At 37.7% G+C, this 19,720-nt stretch overlaps 1 protein-coding gene across 2 annotated transcripts in view; it reads right to left on the reverse strand.

Annotated features, from left to right (window-relative positions):
- Positions 1-704: 704 nt before the first annotated feature.
- EXD1 (exonuclease 3'-5' domain containing 1) overlaps positions 705-19,720 on the reverse strand; it is a 35,511-nt gene continuing 16,495 nt past the window's right edge. Inside the window, exons 8-12 of one of the 2 annotated variants that reach the window (XM_059058045.2) lie at positions 9,472-9,576; positions 9,309-9,389; positions 7,138-7,281; positions 6,248-6,439; positions 705-1,858 (exon numbers count right to left, since the gene is read on the reverse strand). In XM_059058045.2, coding sequence (XP_058914028.1) covers positions 1,199-1,858; positions 6,248-6,439; positions 7,138-7,281; positions 9,309-9,389; positions 9,472-9,576 — 1,182 coding nt within the window. In that variant the 3' untranslated portion in view covers positions 705-1,198. The remainder of the gene's footprint in view (positions 1,859-6,247; positions 6,440-7,137; positions 7,282-9,308; positions 9,390-9,471; positions 9,577-19,720) is intronic. The other variant, XM_067029000.1, reaches the window with a different exon arrangement.

Below are 19,720 nucleotides of genomic sequence, written 5' to 3' on the forward strand. Positions count from 1 at the left end.
AAGCTTAGACCAGATCTGGGCTCTGGGATTTGGAAGACACAGCTGTTCTTTCAGTGGTACTCATGATAGAATCAATGAGCACAGATAAGGATGTTCCTAATTATAGACTGCCCCTGTCTCCCCTAAGTAGTAGAGGCCTGTATAATAGTCAAATTACAGATTTCTAGGGAATTCCCTGGCAGTCCAATGGTTAGGGCTCGGTGCTTTCACTGATGTGGCCCAGGTTCCATCCCTGGTCAGGGAACTAGGATCCCACAGGACGTGCAGCACCGCAAAAAAAAAAAAAAAAAAAAAAAAAAGTTACAGATTTCTCACTGGATTCTAGACCTAGAAATCCAGACACATTCCAATTTATTCCTACCCTGACCCAATGAAGAAAAGTGAGAGATAACCTAATACCAAACAGGTTTACTGGTTATTATACACAAAAGAATGAGCAACTTGCAAGTATTCAACATAAAAAGGGCTCAGTACAGGCTACCTTCCTTTCACCCTAAGAAGGCATACCACCTCCAGGCAAACAGAGTGGAATCAAACTTCAAGTTTACATAATAGACATACTCTAAAGAAGGCCCTGCTTTGTTAGGGAAATGGACAAAACTCTCTAAAAGTAAATGGAATGAAAAGAAATTAAAACTGGGATATTGATTCCTGTAATAACATAAACTATTGTTTGTCTATGACATAAGACAGACCAAACATTTAAATTCAAAAATAAAGTTAATATTTTTCGTCTTTATTGAGGTATAATTGACAAAGTTAATATTCTAAAAAGGAAAAAAGTACAGGTAAAGTTGTCAGGTACTAATATTTTTAAACTTACGGCTAAGAGTTTTACCAACACTCTTCAAACCAGAAAAAACAACAAAAAATTTAAAGTATAGATTCTTCCAGACACTAAGTCCAAAATTTTTCCCTTCTTCAAATCCTTTAAACCCAAATTATGAGAAATAATTCAGTCTGGCCACAGGGAACATTTCTACACAGTGACATAATCAGAACATTTACTTCTTCCATTATTTAACTTATTCATTCCCATCCTAATCAAATTCCAAGAATATAGGAGTAAGCAAGAGGATATAATTTCCCCCAAAGCCTGTGACTAATTTACAACACAATAAACTTAAGCACTGAGGAAGGCCTTGATGGCAGAGGAAATAAGCCACCTTTATTGGCCTCAAGAACAAACTGCAGATCTCTAAAGCAGATTGGGAGAATCTGGATTTATCCAGGAATCAGTCTTCTCCAAAGCTGGGCAGGGAGGAAGTGTGGGAAGCACAGCTTTTCTAAAAGGATGAAAAATGTCACTTGGAGACACGCTGGTTTCCTGAGGAAGGGAAGGAGACACTAAAACATCTTGTTTTGTATATTTTAGATCTTCCTTGTTTTCCACCATCAGTAACTGTTCTATCTCCTCTTTCAAAGATAAATTTGTCTGAAACTCTTGTTTAGGTATCTTGAGGTATTCTTTTTGAGTTATTCTCTGGTCCTTAAACCCCTCTGACTCAGGGTAAATTTGTTTGTTACTGGAATCTTCACTGACTTCTTCCTTTATGGGAGGTAGATGTTGAGGTTCCGCTGTGGTTTGCTTACTCTTAGATTCTTCGTTTAGCAAATTTACATTCTTGAGAGATGTAAAATTTGGAGCTTTATCTAGCCTAGAATTTTTACCAAGTAAGAAACCTCTTACTTTTCCCTCTTTCCCTGCTGTCTCTGTCATAGATTCCTTTGGATGTAGTACTGTCCGTATTAGGAGTCCCTGCGCATTTACTCTGTATTCTTTTGCAGCTCTCTCTCTGCGCTGTCTCTGGAAGTCCTTGAGTTGAAGCAGTTCCTCTGGGAGCTCCATACATGTACGCTAAGAAAAGAAAATGAACACAAGTCTACTATAACTAAATTTCTGAATATGATCCTTACAATCACTTTAAAATCACTTCTACTAAACTTAGTATTTGGCAAGCAAGGGTCTATTCAAATGTGTTCTTATAGCACCCTCTAGTGTCTTCAACTATAGTAGTACTATTTTTCAAGTAATTTAAATATTTTGAATCCAATTTGTATGTTGTGCATGTGTGTATGTATAAAGATTATACAATGAAAAGTAAGGGTCCATTCCAACCTCGCCCCAACTGCCTTAGCAGGTGCATCCTCTAAAAAGCAGCTTCTTCTGTAGCCTCCAGTCTTTGCATATATGATCCCTTACTAAATATTTATCTATTCATTGATTACATTTTTCAATTTTTATTTTCCCCCAACTTTTTATTTTGATAACTCTTTCTAAAATTATTTTATACAAATGGTTACATAATATTATATATTCTTCTTCTTCTTGATTTTTCCCACTAAAAAATCTGTCTTAGAGATTTTTCCATATTGGCAATTTTAATGGCTGTATGGATATACCATAGTTTGTTTAACCAAACCCTTGTGGATGGATATTTGGGTTGTCTTCAGTATTTTGTCATTACATAAATGCTACAATAAAGAATATATTAAGAAAATGTCCTCTTTGTTACATGAGGCAAATAATTTTTCCTAGGTTGCTTGCCCTTTGACTTTGTTCACAGTATTTTCACCATACAAAATTTTTAAAGTCATATTTATTCATCTTTTATGAGTTCTGAGTATTTCTGTGTTGCATAGAAAAGCATTTCCTCATACAACTCAATAGCAAAAAAGCAAATACTCTAATTTAAAAGTGAGCAAAGGACCTGAATAGATAATTTTCCAAAGAAGATATTTAGATGGCCAACAGGTACATGAAAAGGTGCTCGAAGTCACTAGTTATCAGGGAAATGCAAGTCAAAACCACAATGAGGTGTTACTAACACCTGTTAAGATGGCTATTATCAAAGCCAGATAACAAGTGTTGGTGAGAATGTGGAGAAAAGGGAACTCATATGCTGTTGATCGGAATGTAAATTGATGCAATTTACATTCCCATGTAAAACAGTGGAAAACAACGTGGATGTTCCTCAAAAAATTAAAAATAGAACTATTATATGGTCCAGCAATCCCACGTCTGGGTACATATTTGAAGCATATGAAAACAGGATCGCAAAGAGATATGTACATTCCCTTGTTCACTGCATCATAATTCACAATAGTCACAATATGTAAACAACCTGTGTCTATCAACAGATAAATGGATAAAGATGTGATGTATATACATTACACAATACAATATTTGATACAATAGAACATTATTCAGCCATAAAAAAGAAGGCAGTCCTGCCATCTGCAACAATATGTTTGAACCTGGAGGGTATTATGCTAAGTGAAATAAGCCAGACAAAGACAAAAACTGCACAGTATCACTTATATATGAAATCTTATAAAACAAAAACAAAAATCTGATTTCATAAAAACAGAGAATAGAATGGTGGTTCCCAGGGGTTGAGGGAGAGGAAAATGGAGAGATGTAGGTCAGAGGGTACAAACTTTCAGTTGTAAGAAGAATAAGTTCTGAGGATCTAATGCACAGCATGGTTACTGCAGTTAATAGTTCAGTATTATATACTTGAAAGTTTCTGAGACTAGATCTTAAGCATTCTCACTACATAAAAAAAAGTTAGCTATGAGGTGATGGATGTTAGTTATATTGATCTTGGTAATCATTCCACAATGTATATCAAATCATCACGATGTACACTTTAAATATACACAATTAATTTTGTCAACTATTCCTCAGTAAAGTTGGGGGAGGGGACATTCCCTACTGTGACATAATTTTCTTTTAATACTTTAAAAAAATATTTATTTATTTATTTACTTATTTATTTAGCTGCGCTGGGTCTTAGTTGCAGCACATGGGATCATCTTCATTGCCACATGTGGGATCTAGTTCCTGACCAGGGATGGAACCCGGGCCCCCTGCTTTGGGAGTACGGAGTCTTAGCTACTGGACCACCAGGGAAGTCCCAATACTTTTTTTCCCAATACTTTTATAATTCTAGTTCTTACATAAATACTTGATCCATGGGATTTATTTTGGTGTAGCAGAAAGAGATAACAATCCAACTCTGATTCTCCTCCCCCACAATGGTTAGTCAATTGCCTGAGGCCATTTACTAAATACTTATCTTTTTCTCATTGATTGGAAATTCTACCTTTTCCCCAACCATTACTGATATATATGAGATCTATTTCTGGGTTCTCTATTCCATCGATCTGCCTATACATGTACTGCTCATATTTAGTGTAGACATATATGTTTTAATATCTGACAGGACTATTCTTATTTATGCTTATTTATCTCTATAAACACTATAATCACAGTTTGCCAAAGTAATTATGGGTTTAGCATTTTTCTTAAAAGAAAGTTAAATTTTAAAGTTAATTTAGGGGGCTTCCCTGGTGGAGCAGTGGTTAAGAACCCACCTGCCAATGCAGGAGACACGGGTTCGAGCCCTGGCCTGGGAAGATCCCACATGCCGTGGAGCAATTAAGCCCGTGCACCACAACTACTGAGCCTGTGCTCTAGAGCCCAGGAGCCACAACTACTGAGCCCACGTGCCACAACTACTGAAGCCCCCACACCTAGAGCCTGTGCTCCACAACAAGAGAAGCCACCGCAATGAGAAGCCCGCGCACCGCAACGAAGCATAGCCCCTGCTCACTGCAATTAGAGAAAGCCTGCACACAGCAACAAAGACCCAATGCAACCAAAAAAATAAATAAATTAATTTTTTAAAAAAAGTTAATTTAGGAATAACTGATTGCCAAAAATAGTGTCCCCCATTCATTTAAGTCCTCTTTTATGCTATTCAGTAATACTTTAACATTTTTTTCATCTCTATATTTCACATTTCTTGTCAGATTTATTTCTAGATAATCTATTTTTTGTTACAATTATAAATTAATTTTCCCCCATTATATTCTGTAGTTGTGTATAGGGATATAGGAAAGCTATTAAATTTTATGTTATATTTGTACCCATTTTACTAAACTACCTTTTTGTTTGTGGCAGTCTTTTTCAATTGATTCTCTTCAGTGTTCAGGTATATCATAGGCAAGTCATCATTCCCATTCCTCCTGTTCAATTTTTATAGTTCATCTTTTTTTTTCTAACCTCACTGGCTAATAGCTTCAGAAACTACTAAAGTAGTGGTGATAGTCCCCATTTCTGTATATTTCTTGATATTGATGTTCCCAATCAAATATTAGGTAGTCTTCTTGCCTGAGATATATGTTTTATCATGTTAAAGTACCTATTCCAACTTTAATAAAAAATAATGTATATAGAATATTATCAATTTTTTTCAGCAATAAACAGTGAGAGCAAAATATTAAAAAGTTAAAAAATTGTCCTTGGCTTTACAATGATAAATGAAAAATATTAATATTCTCCAATCAAGCAAACTATGAAAGGATTTTTACATTACTCTTTTCTTGTTAAACAGTGAGAGCAAAATATAAAAAAGTTACAAAATAACTTTTTCAGCATTTATGAGATAATCATAACTTTCTTTGCCCTAATAAAATAATTTAATATAGTATTAAATATTAATATAATATTAAACCATGCTTGTAACTAGAATCCAGAGACACATTAATAGAAAAGTATAATACATCTAAGTGGAGTTTGTAACAAAAATGCTATTATTTTATTTAGGATTTTGCATCAGTATTCCTAAATGAGAATTGTTTATAGCAGTAGCCTATGAACTTTTTATGTAAGGAGTCAAATAGTAAATATTTTAGGCTTTGTAAGCCACAAACATGGCTTTTGCATACTTTTTTTTTTTAAACAATCCTTTAAGACTATAAATATCATTCTTAGCTTGTGCTTTACAAAAATAGGCCATGGGCCAGATTTGGCCTAATGCAATAGTTTGCCAACAATGTAAGTTTTCTTATATTGTGTTGGCTTCATAAAAATAACTAATGAAATTTACCCTTTCTTTGAAAGATATATTTACTGGAAACATAACTTAATATTGTGAGAAAATTGGTACAATATTTAAGAAAGGAGTTAGGACGTCTAGCTCATCAACTTTTAGTTTTATTGAAATGCACATCACCAGTTGCATCATATGAAATAAATGTCAGTGATCATAAAAAATATATATATATTGTAAAAACGTGCTTAAGGAGCTGAATTAAGCCCAAGCTATAGCCGCTTCAAGAATATTTATCATCAAGTCTGCTGAAAGAAATTTGGTGCAGCTGTGAAGAGTGGGTATCACTGTGGCCCCCATGAGGAAACAGAGGTCCTGAAAACACAGCCGCAGAGAGTGGCACCTACCTCCATGCCTCCCAGCCAGTCTGCAGACCCTTTTTGGTAGGTGTTTAGGTACCCGTCCACCAGGGTAGTTAGATCAGACATCATTTCATTTAGGAGTACCAAGCGAAGGGGGAGCAGGTAGGTAGCTTCCAGGGCCAAAATTTTTAGCAAAGAGGGTGAAATAGGTCGTGTGAACCATAGTTCTGGGTTTTCCTAGAGACACCAAAACAATTTTCTCTGAATAGTAAGCAAATCTTTAAAGAAAATAATGGTTTATCTAAGTGCTGCTTAACTTAAATCACCATTACTGTCATTTTCTTCAATTATTACCTTCTACTTTCACATTATGGCTAGCCTTCTGAGAATATACACACATACACATACACACACTTATTGTGTGTATACAGTGAGTGTGTGTATGTGATGGGGGAAAGACGTGGGGAGGGAGGGAGGGAAGAAGAGACAGAGAGAGAGAGATCAGGGCTTCTCATTCAAAACTGGAGGCAGCAGGACTGATTAGGTTATATGGCCAAAATTGCAGCCGATACTGTCATGACCTAAGTTTGCATGCAAGGCTATTAGAAGCTGAAGAAAATCTATCTTACTTTGGGAGAAATAATCGGCATGATTTTTGTTCCACTGCCTTAATCCAAATTCCCAATAAAATCTCCACTTGTCCAACTTGAAAATTTATTTCAGAGTACGTTTTAATTGATAACCAACAAATCCAGATGCTGGCTTTTTTCCACTTGAGACCACAAACAAACTGTTCCCATTTGGAACAACTAAGATTTTGGCAATGTTCATATGCTTACATAGCAGCTGTCATTTCTCTATATAATATGCTGATAATCCCACTCACAAGACACTTGAAAATATTAATGTTATATGGGACATACGTTAATACACACCCGAATCCGTTTTTGTCTCTCTTCCAGAAAGGAGAGATATTTAGGGGCTATTTTAAGGTGTCTGATTAAACTCTCCTGTAAAGTACTAATGCAGTTTGGAAGAAAGCCGCCTGTTTCCATGGAAAATTGAAGGACATCTGCTACCTGTGGCATTAAAAAAAGACAAACAGACCAGTCTGTAGGATATATACAGAGAGCTATCTCATGACAGAAATAGCAGAAATACATTTAGACAAACATCTCTAAATACCATATTTCCCAAGGACCCACATGATAGACAATGCCATTAGAAAATTTAAAGTTGTTAGGTTATCTTATTCTGAAAAATTAGAAAAAAAAAAGAAAAGAAAAAGAAAAAGGATCACCCAACTTTAACGTGTCCCTATTTTCTTTTCCACTTCTTTTATTTGCCTGCCTTATGATTATTTATTACTCTTTGGCGCCTTCAAGTAATGGGGAAAGGAAGATAAAATTAAAGAATTACTTCTACTTACTAGCAACTCTGGTAAAGTTTTGGTAAGGAAAGCTAATAAAATTAAGAATTGGAATCATTATTTGTCTGTGTGTGGTAGGCTAAATAACAGCCCCCAAATATATACACCTCCTAATTCCTGGACCTGTGAATGTTATCTTAAATGGCGAAATGGACTTTGCTGCTGTGATTAGTTAAGGATATTGAGATAGGGAGATCAACTTGAATTATCCAGATGGGCCCTAAATGTAATCGTAAGTATTCTTTTTTTTTAACATCTTTATTGGAGTATAATTGCTTTACAATGGTGTGTTAGTTTCTGCTTTACAACAAAGTGAATCAGTTATACATATACATATGTTCCCAAGACAGGCAGAGGGAGATTACTACAGTTAGAAGAGAAGTTGATGTGATGATGAAAGCAGAGATTGGTACACTGTGAAGATGGAAGGAGCTGCAAGCCAAAGAACACAGGTGAAAGCTGAAAAGCAAGGAAACAGACTGTCCTCTCAGAGCCTCCAGAAGAAACCAGCCCTGCTGACACCTTGACTTTCACCCAGTGCAAATGATTTCAGACGTCTGACCTCCAGAACTGTAAGAGAGTAAATTTATGTTTTAAGCCACAAAATTTGTGGTGATTAGTTACAACAGCAATAGAAACTAATACGCTGTGTTAAAGGAAGACAAATTGAAATAATTCTGAATTCCTGCTTCTTGTACTATGAAAATCTGAAAAGAAAAATATGGAAAGATATGCCAATGTCTTCATTAAACAATACATACGAGGTCTAATCAAGAAGCCTGATGGTCTCAAGGGAACAATGAGCAATTTTCTTACATTTTGGAGTAAGCATAGAAGCAATCTCTATATAGTGAATGCTCTTGAAAGAAGAACCCAAAGGAACATGTAAACAAGAGAACTGGCACAAAGTTCATTATAAGCAGATACATAAAGAGCAAACTTAAACCACATACAATAACATAAAGTTGAACTTTTAGGAATTTCTGTTAAAAAATAATTGGCTAACTCATTATTTTAACCCCTCTCCAAAGGCTCTAGGTTTATATATTCAAGATCTCCCTTTCATGGCATTAACCTAGAAGACTAGAAGAACTTAAAGAATACATAATGAAAACTAGTGGGTTTATGGCTCTCACAGCCAAACCAGAAACCCAGATCTAGTATAATCTAGGAATTTCTCATTTCTCTAGGTCCTTTAGATCAGAGAAAAACTGCTTATCTTCAGGCTATCTGGGGCCAGTATAGGCTTTGGGGGAACATCTAGGACAACCTGCATCCCTGAGCTAGATGCCAATTAGCCATTAGCCTTAACTGATACATATGTGGTAAAGGCATAGACGTGACTGACTGTCCACCTCACAGTAAGAATCCATGTCCGATTTCCAAATGACTCCAAAATTGTTTGAGTTTCTGAATGCTACAGAGTATGGTGCTTGCTTCTTATGTGAAAATTTCTGGAGCAAAATGAAGGGAAAAAACCCTAAATAATTATAAGTAACTTTTCTCCAGTACTTCTTCAGTGCACCAAATGTTCTCACATATTGTACAAACATCTTCTATGAGAAGTGGGCAGGAATGAGGCACACACAAGAAGACTTTCAATCATTCATCAGACAAGGCCTATTTTCTACAGGAGCTATATACACTGCATTGATTCCAGTGTTTCCCTGCATGTACCTGGGTGTCAAAGACATTATTCAGCAAAATTCCATACTGATGAGAGAGGCAATCTGAAAGCCAACGACAATCATGGATAACCTAAGGAATCAGAAGACAGAGACAGAGTTATTAGAACCTGGCTGTTATTCTTACTAGCAGATGAATCAACTTACACACTCACCTTCAAAATTCTCTTGTCTTCTAATACCATCTGAAGTCCATTGCTGAAAGCACGACTTCCCAGAAGGAAAATGTCAAATAAGTAAACTCGCCTATTTGTGGCCACCTACAACAGACCATCCAGACACACATAAGAACTAGGGAGGGGGATCTGAGGATCAAGAAAGGCATGTGAAAAATATTTAACAGCCTCATCTTTAAAGTAAACAATAGGCACTCATTGATTCTTAGGGAAAACAGGTTTAAATTTACCTTAAGTAAAAAAAAACAAAACACAAAAACACTATCACTGTGATTTTCAAAAGGAAAGAAAAGGACAAGCTAGTACTTTAGCCTTTAGCTTTTTTTTTCTTTAATGCTTTATGTCTCATCTGTGGCATTCTAAAATCCAGGAATTATAGGTTTAAGGGAAATGAACAATATTTCACTCTCGATAACACCAAAGGCTATTCCTCTGAGTTCCATAATATGCATGATTGTGTTGAGTGTTACATAAAATTACTCATAAGAGAAGATCCCTGTCCTCTAGCAGTTTAAAACAGGCAACAAATACATTGGCACAAATGGTGGGATGTGAAATACTGTCATTTTGATCAATTTTATACAGTTATAAGTATTATAGGTTGTTTCTGATCATAAAAGTACAGAGGCCGTACAGCTGGATAATCTACTGAATCAAAGAATTAAGGCAAGAACAGATCCAAATAGGTCTAGACAGCCAGCCACAGGACAGTCAAATGCCATCTTTGTCATTTCAGGAGCTAACTATTGATACAGCTACAATTACCAGGCCTACCAGGCACCCATTCTCAGATCTTTCACGTTGTTTGCCAAAATTTGACACCTGAAATAGTCAATGCCTGCTTTTCCTCTACCTCTTTAATTGTAAAAATTGAATAGACACATTATAGAAGTTTGGAAAATAATTCTCTGCTAGACTGTAAACTCTGTGAGAGAAGAGATTATGTCAGATTCACCACTCGTAACTGAGCAACCACTAGAACAGAGCCAGGCACATAGACAGCTGTTATCCATCTCTTCAGTGAATCAGTGCATCATGCCACACAACACCCCCTTCCATTTTTTCATATAAAAAATTATAACACTCTAATAATATGCATTCAAATCTATATCCCACTTCTTCTTTTCATAAACTTTCAAACATTTTTCTATGCTGCATTTGTTATCAATTTTGACAGCCACATAAGATCTATCAAATGTACTGTAATGTCTGCTACTGTTAACTAAGTGGCTTCTGATTTTTCACCACTATAAATGATGCCAAAATGAATAGGTTCTCACAGAAATTTTTCTTCATGTTTTGAATAATTTAGGATAGATTCCCAGAAACAGCCCTGAGAAGTAGGCCAAAGGACAAAAAAACCTTTAAGACTCTTAAAAAATATTTGCTACCTTAAGACATAATATTATACCTGAAAATATCTGACCACAGATGAAGTTTACATTTAAATAATTTAAAGTTAAAGAAAAGCAGTGGGAGGGACTTCCCTGGTGGCGCAGTGGTTAAGAAGCCACCTGCCAGTGTGGCGGACATGGGTTCGAGACCTGGTCCGGGAAGATCCCAGATGCCACAGAGCAACTAAGCTCGTATGCCAGAACTACTGAGCCTGCGCCCTAGAGCCCATGAGCCACAACTACTGAGCCCATGCATCACAACTACTGAAGCCCACGTACCTACAGCCTGTGCTCTGCAACAAGAGAAGCCACTGCAAATGAGAAGCTCGCACACCGCAATGAAGAGTAGCCCCAGCTTGCCTCAACTAGAGAAAGCCCGCACACAGCAATGAAGACCCAATGCAGCCAAAAAAAAAAGAAAAGCAGTGGGAAATACTGACAGAAAGAAAGCAGATTAGAAAAAACAGAACAAAGAAAGAAACACAAAATGAAAATAAAGGTTTAGGAATTAAAGGTGACAGATACTGAGGGAAGTGAGGAGCTGGAAATAGAGGGATAGGCTGGAGGTCTGTATGTGAAGAAGTAAGCCTCCAAGTTATCCCTTCCCACTCCCACAGAGGACAGAAGATATATTTTCCGGATAAATCCAACAAGGGAGGCTCTAGGGTTGGGAATATAAGATATAGAAGAGGGCAGACGTTTGGTAATGGACTGAAAAATGAGTCTGCACACAATTGTGAGCTTCCAGACCGTTTCCCTTGTAGCTTCCAGCTTGATACCACCAGCCTGTATTGGGACAGGAGGATAGAGGGCTCCAGGGAAGATGGCTTCAAGACAAAAATGCAGCACAGATTATCGGGATAGATGTAAGCATGTGAAAAACTACACTGAGGGGAAAATATGGGAAGGCTTCGTCACAAATGAAAGGAAAACAAAGCTAGTAAGATGAGGCAATTATAAATTCTATGAAAAACAAAAAGTTGGGCAAGAAAAGAAACAATCTTACTGGCCCAACAAGGAGCAATGGTTACATAGCCATAATCACATATAGCCTGAATCCTGTCTTAACCAAACATTGGAATATAACTTCCCCCCAAAAAAATACCAAAAACACTAATTTGAAAACATACATGCACCCCAATGTTCACAGCGGCATTATTTACAATAGCCAAGACATGGAAACAACCTAAGTGTTCATCAGCAGATGAACGGATAAAGAAGATGTGGTATATATATATAATGGAATACTACTCATCCATAAAAAAGAATGAAATTTTGCCATTTGCAGCAACATGGATGGACTTGGAGGACATTATGCTAAGTGAAATAAGTCAGACAAAGAAAAATACTGTAGGATATCACTTATATGTGGAATCTAAAAAATACAACAAATGAGTGAATATAACAAAAAAGAAGTCAACCCACAGATATATAGAGAACAAACTAGTGGTTACCAGTGGGGGGGAATAAAGGGGTGAGGCAGTGGGAGGTACAAACTATTGGGTGTAATATAGGCTCAAGGATGTATTGTACAACATGGGGAATACAGCCAACAATTTTGTGATAATGGTAAGTGGAAAGTAACCTTTAAAAACTGTATAAAAATAAAATCTTTTAAAATTGGGATATAACTAAATTGGGAGGCTCTAGGGAGGTGTGGGTGCTATAAGTGAGCAAAATCTTTGTTTAGCATAATAAAACTTAATAATTTGTAAAACTGATGAATAAAGAGAGCAATAAGCATATTATCAAAAAAGGAAAATAGACACATTTCAACATGTAAAAAGTAGTTGCCTCTGTACTTTTTTGTGTCTGGTTCCCTGGTTTTTGAGGATGCCACCAGAGGACACCCCTTGATGGCATGGCTCTGGTGGCCAGGGTGGCTTGTATTCCTGGGTCTCGTGGGACTGTGGCAATCAGAGGGACAGTTCTTGGCAGGCTACCACCCCTAGGGCACTGCACAGACAGTGGACTGGGGCACACTCTCCAGTCTTTCTGTGAAGAAGGAGGGCTCTTCGCTCTCACTGGGGTGCATGTGTCTTTTTGAATTATGGTTTTCTCTGGGTATTTGCCCAGTAGTGGGATTGCTGGGTCATGTGGTAATTCTATTTTTAGTTCTTTAAGGAACCTCCATACTGTTCTCCATAGTGGCTCTATCAATTTACATTCCCACCAACAGTGCAAGAGGGTTCCCTTTTCTCCACACCCTCTCCAGCATTTGTTGTTTGTAGATTTTCTGAGGATGCTCATTCAAACTGATGTGAAGTGACACCTCATTGTAGTTTTGATTTGCATTTCTCTAATAATTAGTGATGTTGAGCAGCTTTTCATGTGCTTCTTGGCCAACTGTATGTCTTCTTTGGAGAAATGTCTATTTAGGTCTTCTACCCATTTTTGGATTGGGTTGTTTGTTTTTTAATATTGAGCTGTATGAGCTGTTTATATATTTTGGAGATTAATCCTTTGTCCGATGATTCATTTGCAAATATTTTCTCCCATTCTGGGGTTTGTCTTGTTTATGGTTTCCTTTGCTGTGCAAAAGCCTTGAAGTTTCATTAGGTCCCATATGTTTATTTTTGTTTTTATTTCCATTACTCTAGGAGGTGGATCAAAAAATATCTTGCTGTGATTTATGTCAGAGTGTTCTTCCTATGTTTTTCTCTAAGAGTTTTATAGTGCCCAGTCTTACATTCAGGTCTCTAATCCATTTTGAGTTTATTTTTGTGTATGGTGTTAGGCAGCATTCTAATTTCATTCTTTTACATGTAGCTGTCCAGTTTTCCCAGCACCACTTATTGAAGAGACTGTCTTTTCTCCACTGTATATCCTTGCCTCCTTTGTCATAGATTAGTTGACCATAGGTGCACGGGTTTATCTCTGGGTTTTCTATCCTGTTCCACTGATCTATATTTCTGTTTTTGTGCCAGTACCATACTTTGATTACTGTAGCTTTTTAGTATAGTCTGAAATCAGAGAGTTTTTTTCCCTCAAGACTCCTTTGGCTATTCAGGGTCTTTTGTGTCTCCATACAAATTTTAAGATTTTTTGTTCTAGTTCTGTAAAAAATGCCATTTGTAATTTGATAGGGATTGCATTGAATCTGTATATTGCTTTGGGTAGTACAGTCATTTTCATAATATTGATTCTTCCAATCCAAGAACATGGTATATCTCTCCATCTGTTGGTATCATCTTTAATTTCTTTCATCAGTGTCTTATAGTTTTCTGCATACAGGTCTTTTGTCTTCCTAGGTAGTAGGTTTATTCCTAGGCATTTTATTCTTTTTGTTGCAATGGTAAATGGGAGTGTTTCCTTAATTTCTCCTTCAGATTTTTCATCATTAGTGTATAGGAATGCAAGAGATTTCTGTGCATTAATTTTGTATCCTGCAACTTTACCAAATTCATTGATTAGCTCTAGTAGTTTTCTGGTGGCATCTTTAGGATTCTCTATGTATAGTATCATGTCATCTGCAAACAGTGATAGTTTTACTTCTTCTTTTCCAATTTGTATTCCTTTTATTTCTTTTTCTTCTCTGATTGCTGTGGCTAGGACTTCCAAAACTATGTTGAATGATGGTGGCGAGAGTGGACATCCTTGTCTTGTTCCTGATCTTAGAGGAAATGCTTTCAGTTTTTCACCATTGAGAATGATGTTTGCTGTGGGTTTGTCGTATATAGCCTTTATTAAGTTGAAGTAGGTTCCCTCTATGCTCACTTTCTGGAGAGTTTTTATCATAAATGGGTGTTGAATTTTGTCAAAAGCTTTTTCTGCATCTATTGAGATGATCATATGGTTTTTAGTCTTCAATTTGTTAATATGGTGTATGACATTGATTGATTTGCATATATTGGAGAATCCTTGCATTTCTGGGATAAATCCCACTTGATGACGGTGTATGATCCTTTTAATGTGTTGTTGGATTCTGTTTGCTAGTATTTTGTTGAGGATTTTTGCATCTATATTTATCAGTGATATTGGTCTGTAATTTTCTTTTTTTGTAGTCTCTTTGTCTGGTTTTGGTGTCAGGGTGATGGTGGCCTCATAGAATGAGTTTGGGAGTGTTCCTTCCTCTGCAATGTTATGGAAGAGTTTGAGAAGGATGGGTGTTAGCTTGTCTCTAAATGTTTGATAGAATTCACCTGTGAAGCCATCTGGTCCTGGACTTTTGTTTGTTGGAAGATTTTGAATCACAGTTTCAATTTCATTACTTGTGATTGGTCTGTTCTTATTTTCTATTTCTTCTCGGTTCAGTCTTGGAAGGTTATACCTTTCTAAGAATTTGTCCATTTCTTCCAGTTGTCCATTTTATTGGCATAGAGTTGCTTGTAGTAGTCTCTCAGGATGCTTTGTATTTCTGCTGTGTCTGTGGTAACATCTCCTTTATCGGTTCTAATTTTATTGATTTGAGTCCTCTCCCTCTTTTTTTTTTTTTTTTTTTTGCTGTACGTGGGCCTCTCACCGTTGTGGCCTCTCCTGTTGCGGAGCACAGGCTCTGGACACACAGGCTCAGCATCCATGGCTCATGGGCCCAGCCACTCCGCGGCACGTGGGCTCTTCCTGGACCAGGGCATGAACATGTGTCCCCTGCATCGGCAGGCGGACTCTCAACCCCTGCGCCACCAGGGAAGCCCTCTCTCTTTTTCTTGATGAGTCTGGCTAATGGTTTATCAATTTTGTTTATCTTCTCAAAGAACCAGCTTTTAGTTTTATAGATCTTTGCTGTTGTTTTGTTTCTATTTCATTTATTTCTGCTCTGATCTTTATGATTTCTTTCCTTCTGCTAACTTTGGGTTTTGTTTGTTCTTCTTTCTCTAGTTCCTTTAGGTGTAAGGTTAGATTGTTTATTTCAGAGTTTTCTTATTTCTTGAGGTAGGCTTGTATAGCTATAAACTTCCCTCTTAGAACTGCTTTTGTTGCATCCCATAGGTTTTGGATCGTTGTGCTTTTACTGTCATTTGTCTCTAGGTATTTTTTGATTTCCTCTTTGATTTCTTCAGTGATTTCTTGGTTATTTAGTAACGTATTGTTTAGCCTCCATGTGTTTGTGTTTTTTTCCTTGTAATTGATTTCTAATATCATAGTGTTGTGGTCAGAAAAGATGCTTGATATGATTTCAATTTTCTTAAATTTACTGAGGCTTGATTTGTGATCCAAGATGTGATTTATCCTGGAGAATGTTCCATGCGCACTTGAGAAGAAAGTGTAACCTGCTGTTTTTGGATGGAATGTCCTATAAATATCAATTAAATCTAATTAATTAAATTAATTAATTAAAATAAATAAATTAAATCTAATTAAATGGCCTCTTGTGTCATTTAAAGCTTCTGTTTCCTTATTAATTTTCTGTTTGGATGATCTGTCCATTGGTGTAAGTGAGGTGTTAAAGTCCCCCACTATTACTGCGTTACTGTCGATTTCCTCTTTTAGAGCTGTTAGCAGTTGCCTTAAGTACTGAGGTGCTCCTATGTTGGGTGCATATATATTTATTATTGTTATATCTTCTTCTTGGATTGATCCCTTGGACCATTACGTAGTGTCCTTCCTTGTCTCTTGTAACATTCTTTATTGTAAAGTCTATTTTACCTGATATGAGTATTGCTACTCCAGCTTTCTTTTGATTTCCATTTGCATGGAATATATTTTTCCATCCTCTCACTTTCAGTCTGTATGTGTCCCTAGGTCTGAAGTGGGTCTCCTGTAGACAGCATATATATGGGTCTTGTTTTTGTATCTATTCAGCAAGCCTGTGTCTTTTGGTTGGAGCATTTAATCTGTTCATGTTTAAGGTAATTATCAATATGTATGTTCCCATTACAATTTTCTTAATTGTTTTGGGTTTGTTTTTGTAGGTCCTTTTCTTCTCTTGTGTTTCCCACTTAGAGAAGTTTCTTTAGCATTTGTTGTAGAGCTGGTTTGGTGGTGCTGAATTCTCTTAGCTTTTGTTTGTCTGTAAAGCTTTTGATTTCTCCATCGAATCTGAATGAGATCCTTGCTGGGTAGAGTAATCTTGGTTGTAGCTTCTTCCCTTTCATCACTTTAAGTGTATCATGCCACTCCCTTCTGGCTTGTAGAGTTTCTGCTGAGAAATCGGCTATTAACCTTATGGGAGTTCCCTTGTATATTATTTGCTGCTTTTCCCTTGCTGCTTTCAATAATTTTTCTTTGTCTTTAATTTTTGCCAATTTGATTTCTATGTGTCTCAGCATGTTTCTCCTTGGGTTTATCCTGTATGGGACTCGCTGCGCTTCCTGGACTTGGGTGGCTATTTCCTTTCCCATGTTAGGGAAGTTTTCAACTATAATCTCTTCAAATATTTTCTCGGGTCCCTTCTCTCTTTTTGCTCCTTCTGGGACCCCTATAATGCGAATGTTGTTGTGTTTAATGTTGTCCCAGAGGTCTCTTAGGCTGTCTTCATTTCTTTCCATTCTTTTTTCTTTAGTCTGTTCCACAGCAGTGAATTCCACCATTCTGTCTTCCAGGTCACTTATCCGTTCTTCTGTCTCAGTTATTCTGCTATTGATTCCTTCTACTGTAGTTTTCATTTCAGTTATTGTATTGTTCATCTCTGTTTGTTGTTTAATTTTTCTAGATCTTTGTTAAACATTTCTTGCATCTTCTCAGTCTTTGCCTCCATTCTTTTTCTGAGGTCCTGGATCATCTTCACTATCATTATTCTGAATTCTTTTTCTGGAAGATTGCCTATCTCTGTTTTATTTAGTTGTTTTCTGGGGTTTTATCTTGTTCCTTCATCTGGTACATAGCCCTCTGCCTTTTCATCTTGTCTATTTTTCTGTGAATGTGGTTTTTGTTCCACGGTCTGCAGGATTATAGTTCTTCTTGCTTCTGCTGTCTGCCCTCTGGTGGATGAGGCTACCTAAGAGGCTTGGGGAAGTTTCCTGATGGGAGGGACTGATGGTGGGTAGAGCTGGCTGTTGCTCTGGTGGGCAGAGCTCAGTAAAACTTTAATCCGCTTGTCTGCTGATGGGTGGGGCTGGGTTCCCTCCCTGTTGGTTGTTTGGCCTCAGGCGACCCAACACTGGAGCCTACACAGCTCTTTGGTGGGGCTGATGGCAGACTCTGGGAGGGCTCATGCCAAGGAGTACTTCCCACAACTTCTGCTGCCAGTTTCCTTGTCCCTTGGTGAGCCACAGCTGCCCCCCGCCTCCACAGGAGACCCTCCAACACTAGCAGGTAGGTCTGCTTCTGTCTCCTCTGGGGTCACTGCTCCTTCCCCTGGGTCCCAATGTGCACACTACTTTGTGTGTGCCCTCTAAGAGTTGAGTCTCTGTTTCCCCCAGTCCTGCTGAAGTCCTGCAATCAAATCCCACTAGCCTTCAAAGTCTGATTCTCTAGGAATTCCTCCTTCCGTTGCCAGACCCTCAGGTTGGGAAGCCTGATATATGGCTCAGGACCTTCACTCCAGTGGGTGGACTTCTGTGGTTTAAGTGTTCTCCAGTTTGTGAGTCATCCACCCAGCAGTTATGGGATTTGATCTTATTGTGATAGCACCCCTCCTACAGTCTCACTGTGGCTTCTCCTTTGTTTTTGCATGTGGGCTATCTTTTTTGGTGAGTTCCAGTGTCTTCCTGTCGATGACTCTTCAGCAGTTACTTGTGATTCTGGTGTTCTCGAAAGAGGGAGTGAGAGCATGTCCTTCTACTCTGCCATCTTGAACCAATCTCGAGCTTTTTGATGTTGTTCAAATTGTTTATTTTTGCTTTTGTTGTTTGTGGAGGTTTGTTTTAAATAATTTGCATTTGTGCTGCTAACTCTAACCTAGTCATCTAAAAGCTAAGGTTTACCTAGAAAGTACATGGAACAAGAGGGAGGCAATTTAATCCCTCAGCAAAACTGGGCTTGATACCTCCATTCCTTTCCCTTTGAGAAAGTAAACATCCAGAGGAAAGTGTTCAAGAAGGCAGATTGCCAATTCTAATAAAAATATTCTCTCAGTAGGCTGATGTAGGTTTTCACTCAAAAGATGGAGGACATTGATTGGGAATTCAGCTGGCTTTCTTGGCCCACTCCCCCTTAAGTACTGATGATGCTGAGTTTGATCCAAAGATGGTTACCCATCCTCTAGCTATTCAAGGCTCACTACAAAGTTCTTCGGATATAATGGATATCCTCACCTACATCTCCTTGATGCAGGAAAATGAGAATGATGTGGCAGAAATCTACTGTGGAAATCTACCAACCAGAGGAAAGATAAGAAATTCTCCATATTTTGGGACTTCCCTGGTGGTCCAGTGGTAAAGAATCTGCCTTACAATGCAGGGGACACAGGTTCAACCCTTGGTCAGGGAACTAAGATCCCACAATGCTGCGGGGCAACTACACCCATGCACCAGCTACTGAGCTTGCGCACCTCAACTAGAGAGCCCGCATGCCGCAAACTACAGAGCCCACGCAGCCTGAAGCCCGTGTACTGCAATGAAAGATCCTGCATGCCTAAGCAAAGGTCCCATGTGCCACAACTAAGACCCGACACAGTGAAAAATAAATACAATAAATAAATAAATAATAAATCTTAAAAAAAAGAAAAAGAAATTCTCCATATGTCTAAGCCAAGAGAACAGAGCTGGGAAAGAAGACCTCAGGTAGAGCCTCTGAGACAGCAGAGACAGCAATGATGATTATAAAGCCCTTTCCTTTTATTTTTTGGCCGCACCATACAGCATGCAGGATCTTAGTTCCCCGACCAGGGATCAAACCTGTGCAGTGGAAGCATGGAGTCTTTTTTTTTTTTAAATTTATTTTTGGCTGTGTTGGGTCTTCGTTGCTGCACGCAGGCTTTCTCCAGTTGCGACAAGCGCCGGCTTCTCATTGTG

Source organism: Kogia breviceps, chromosome 3 (genome assembly GCF_026419965.1).
Source record: "Kogia breviceps isolate mKogBre1 chromosome 3, mKogBre1 haplotype 1, whole genome shotgun sequence".
Taxonomy (NCBI): Eukaryota; Metazoa; Chordata; class Mammalia; order Artiodactyla; family Physeteridae; genus Kogia; species Kogia breviceps.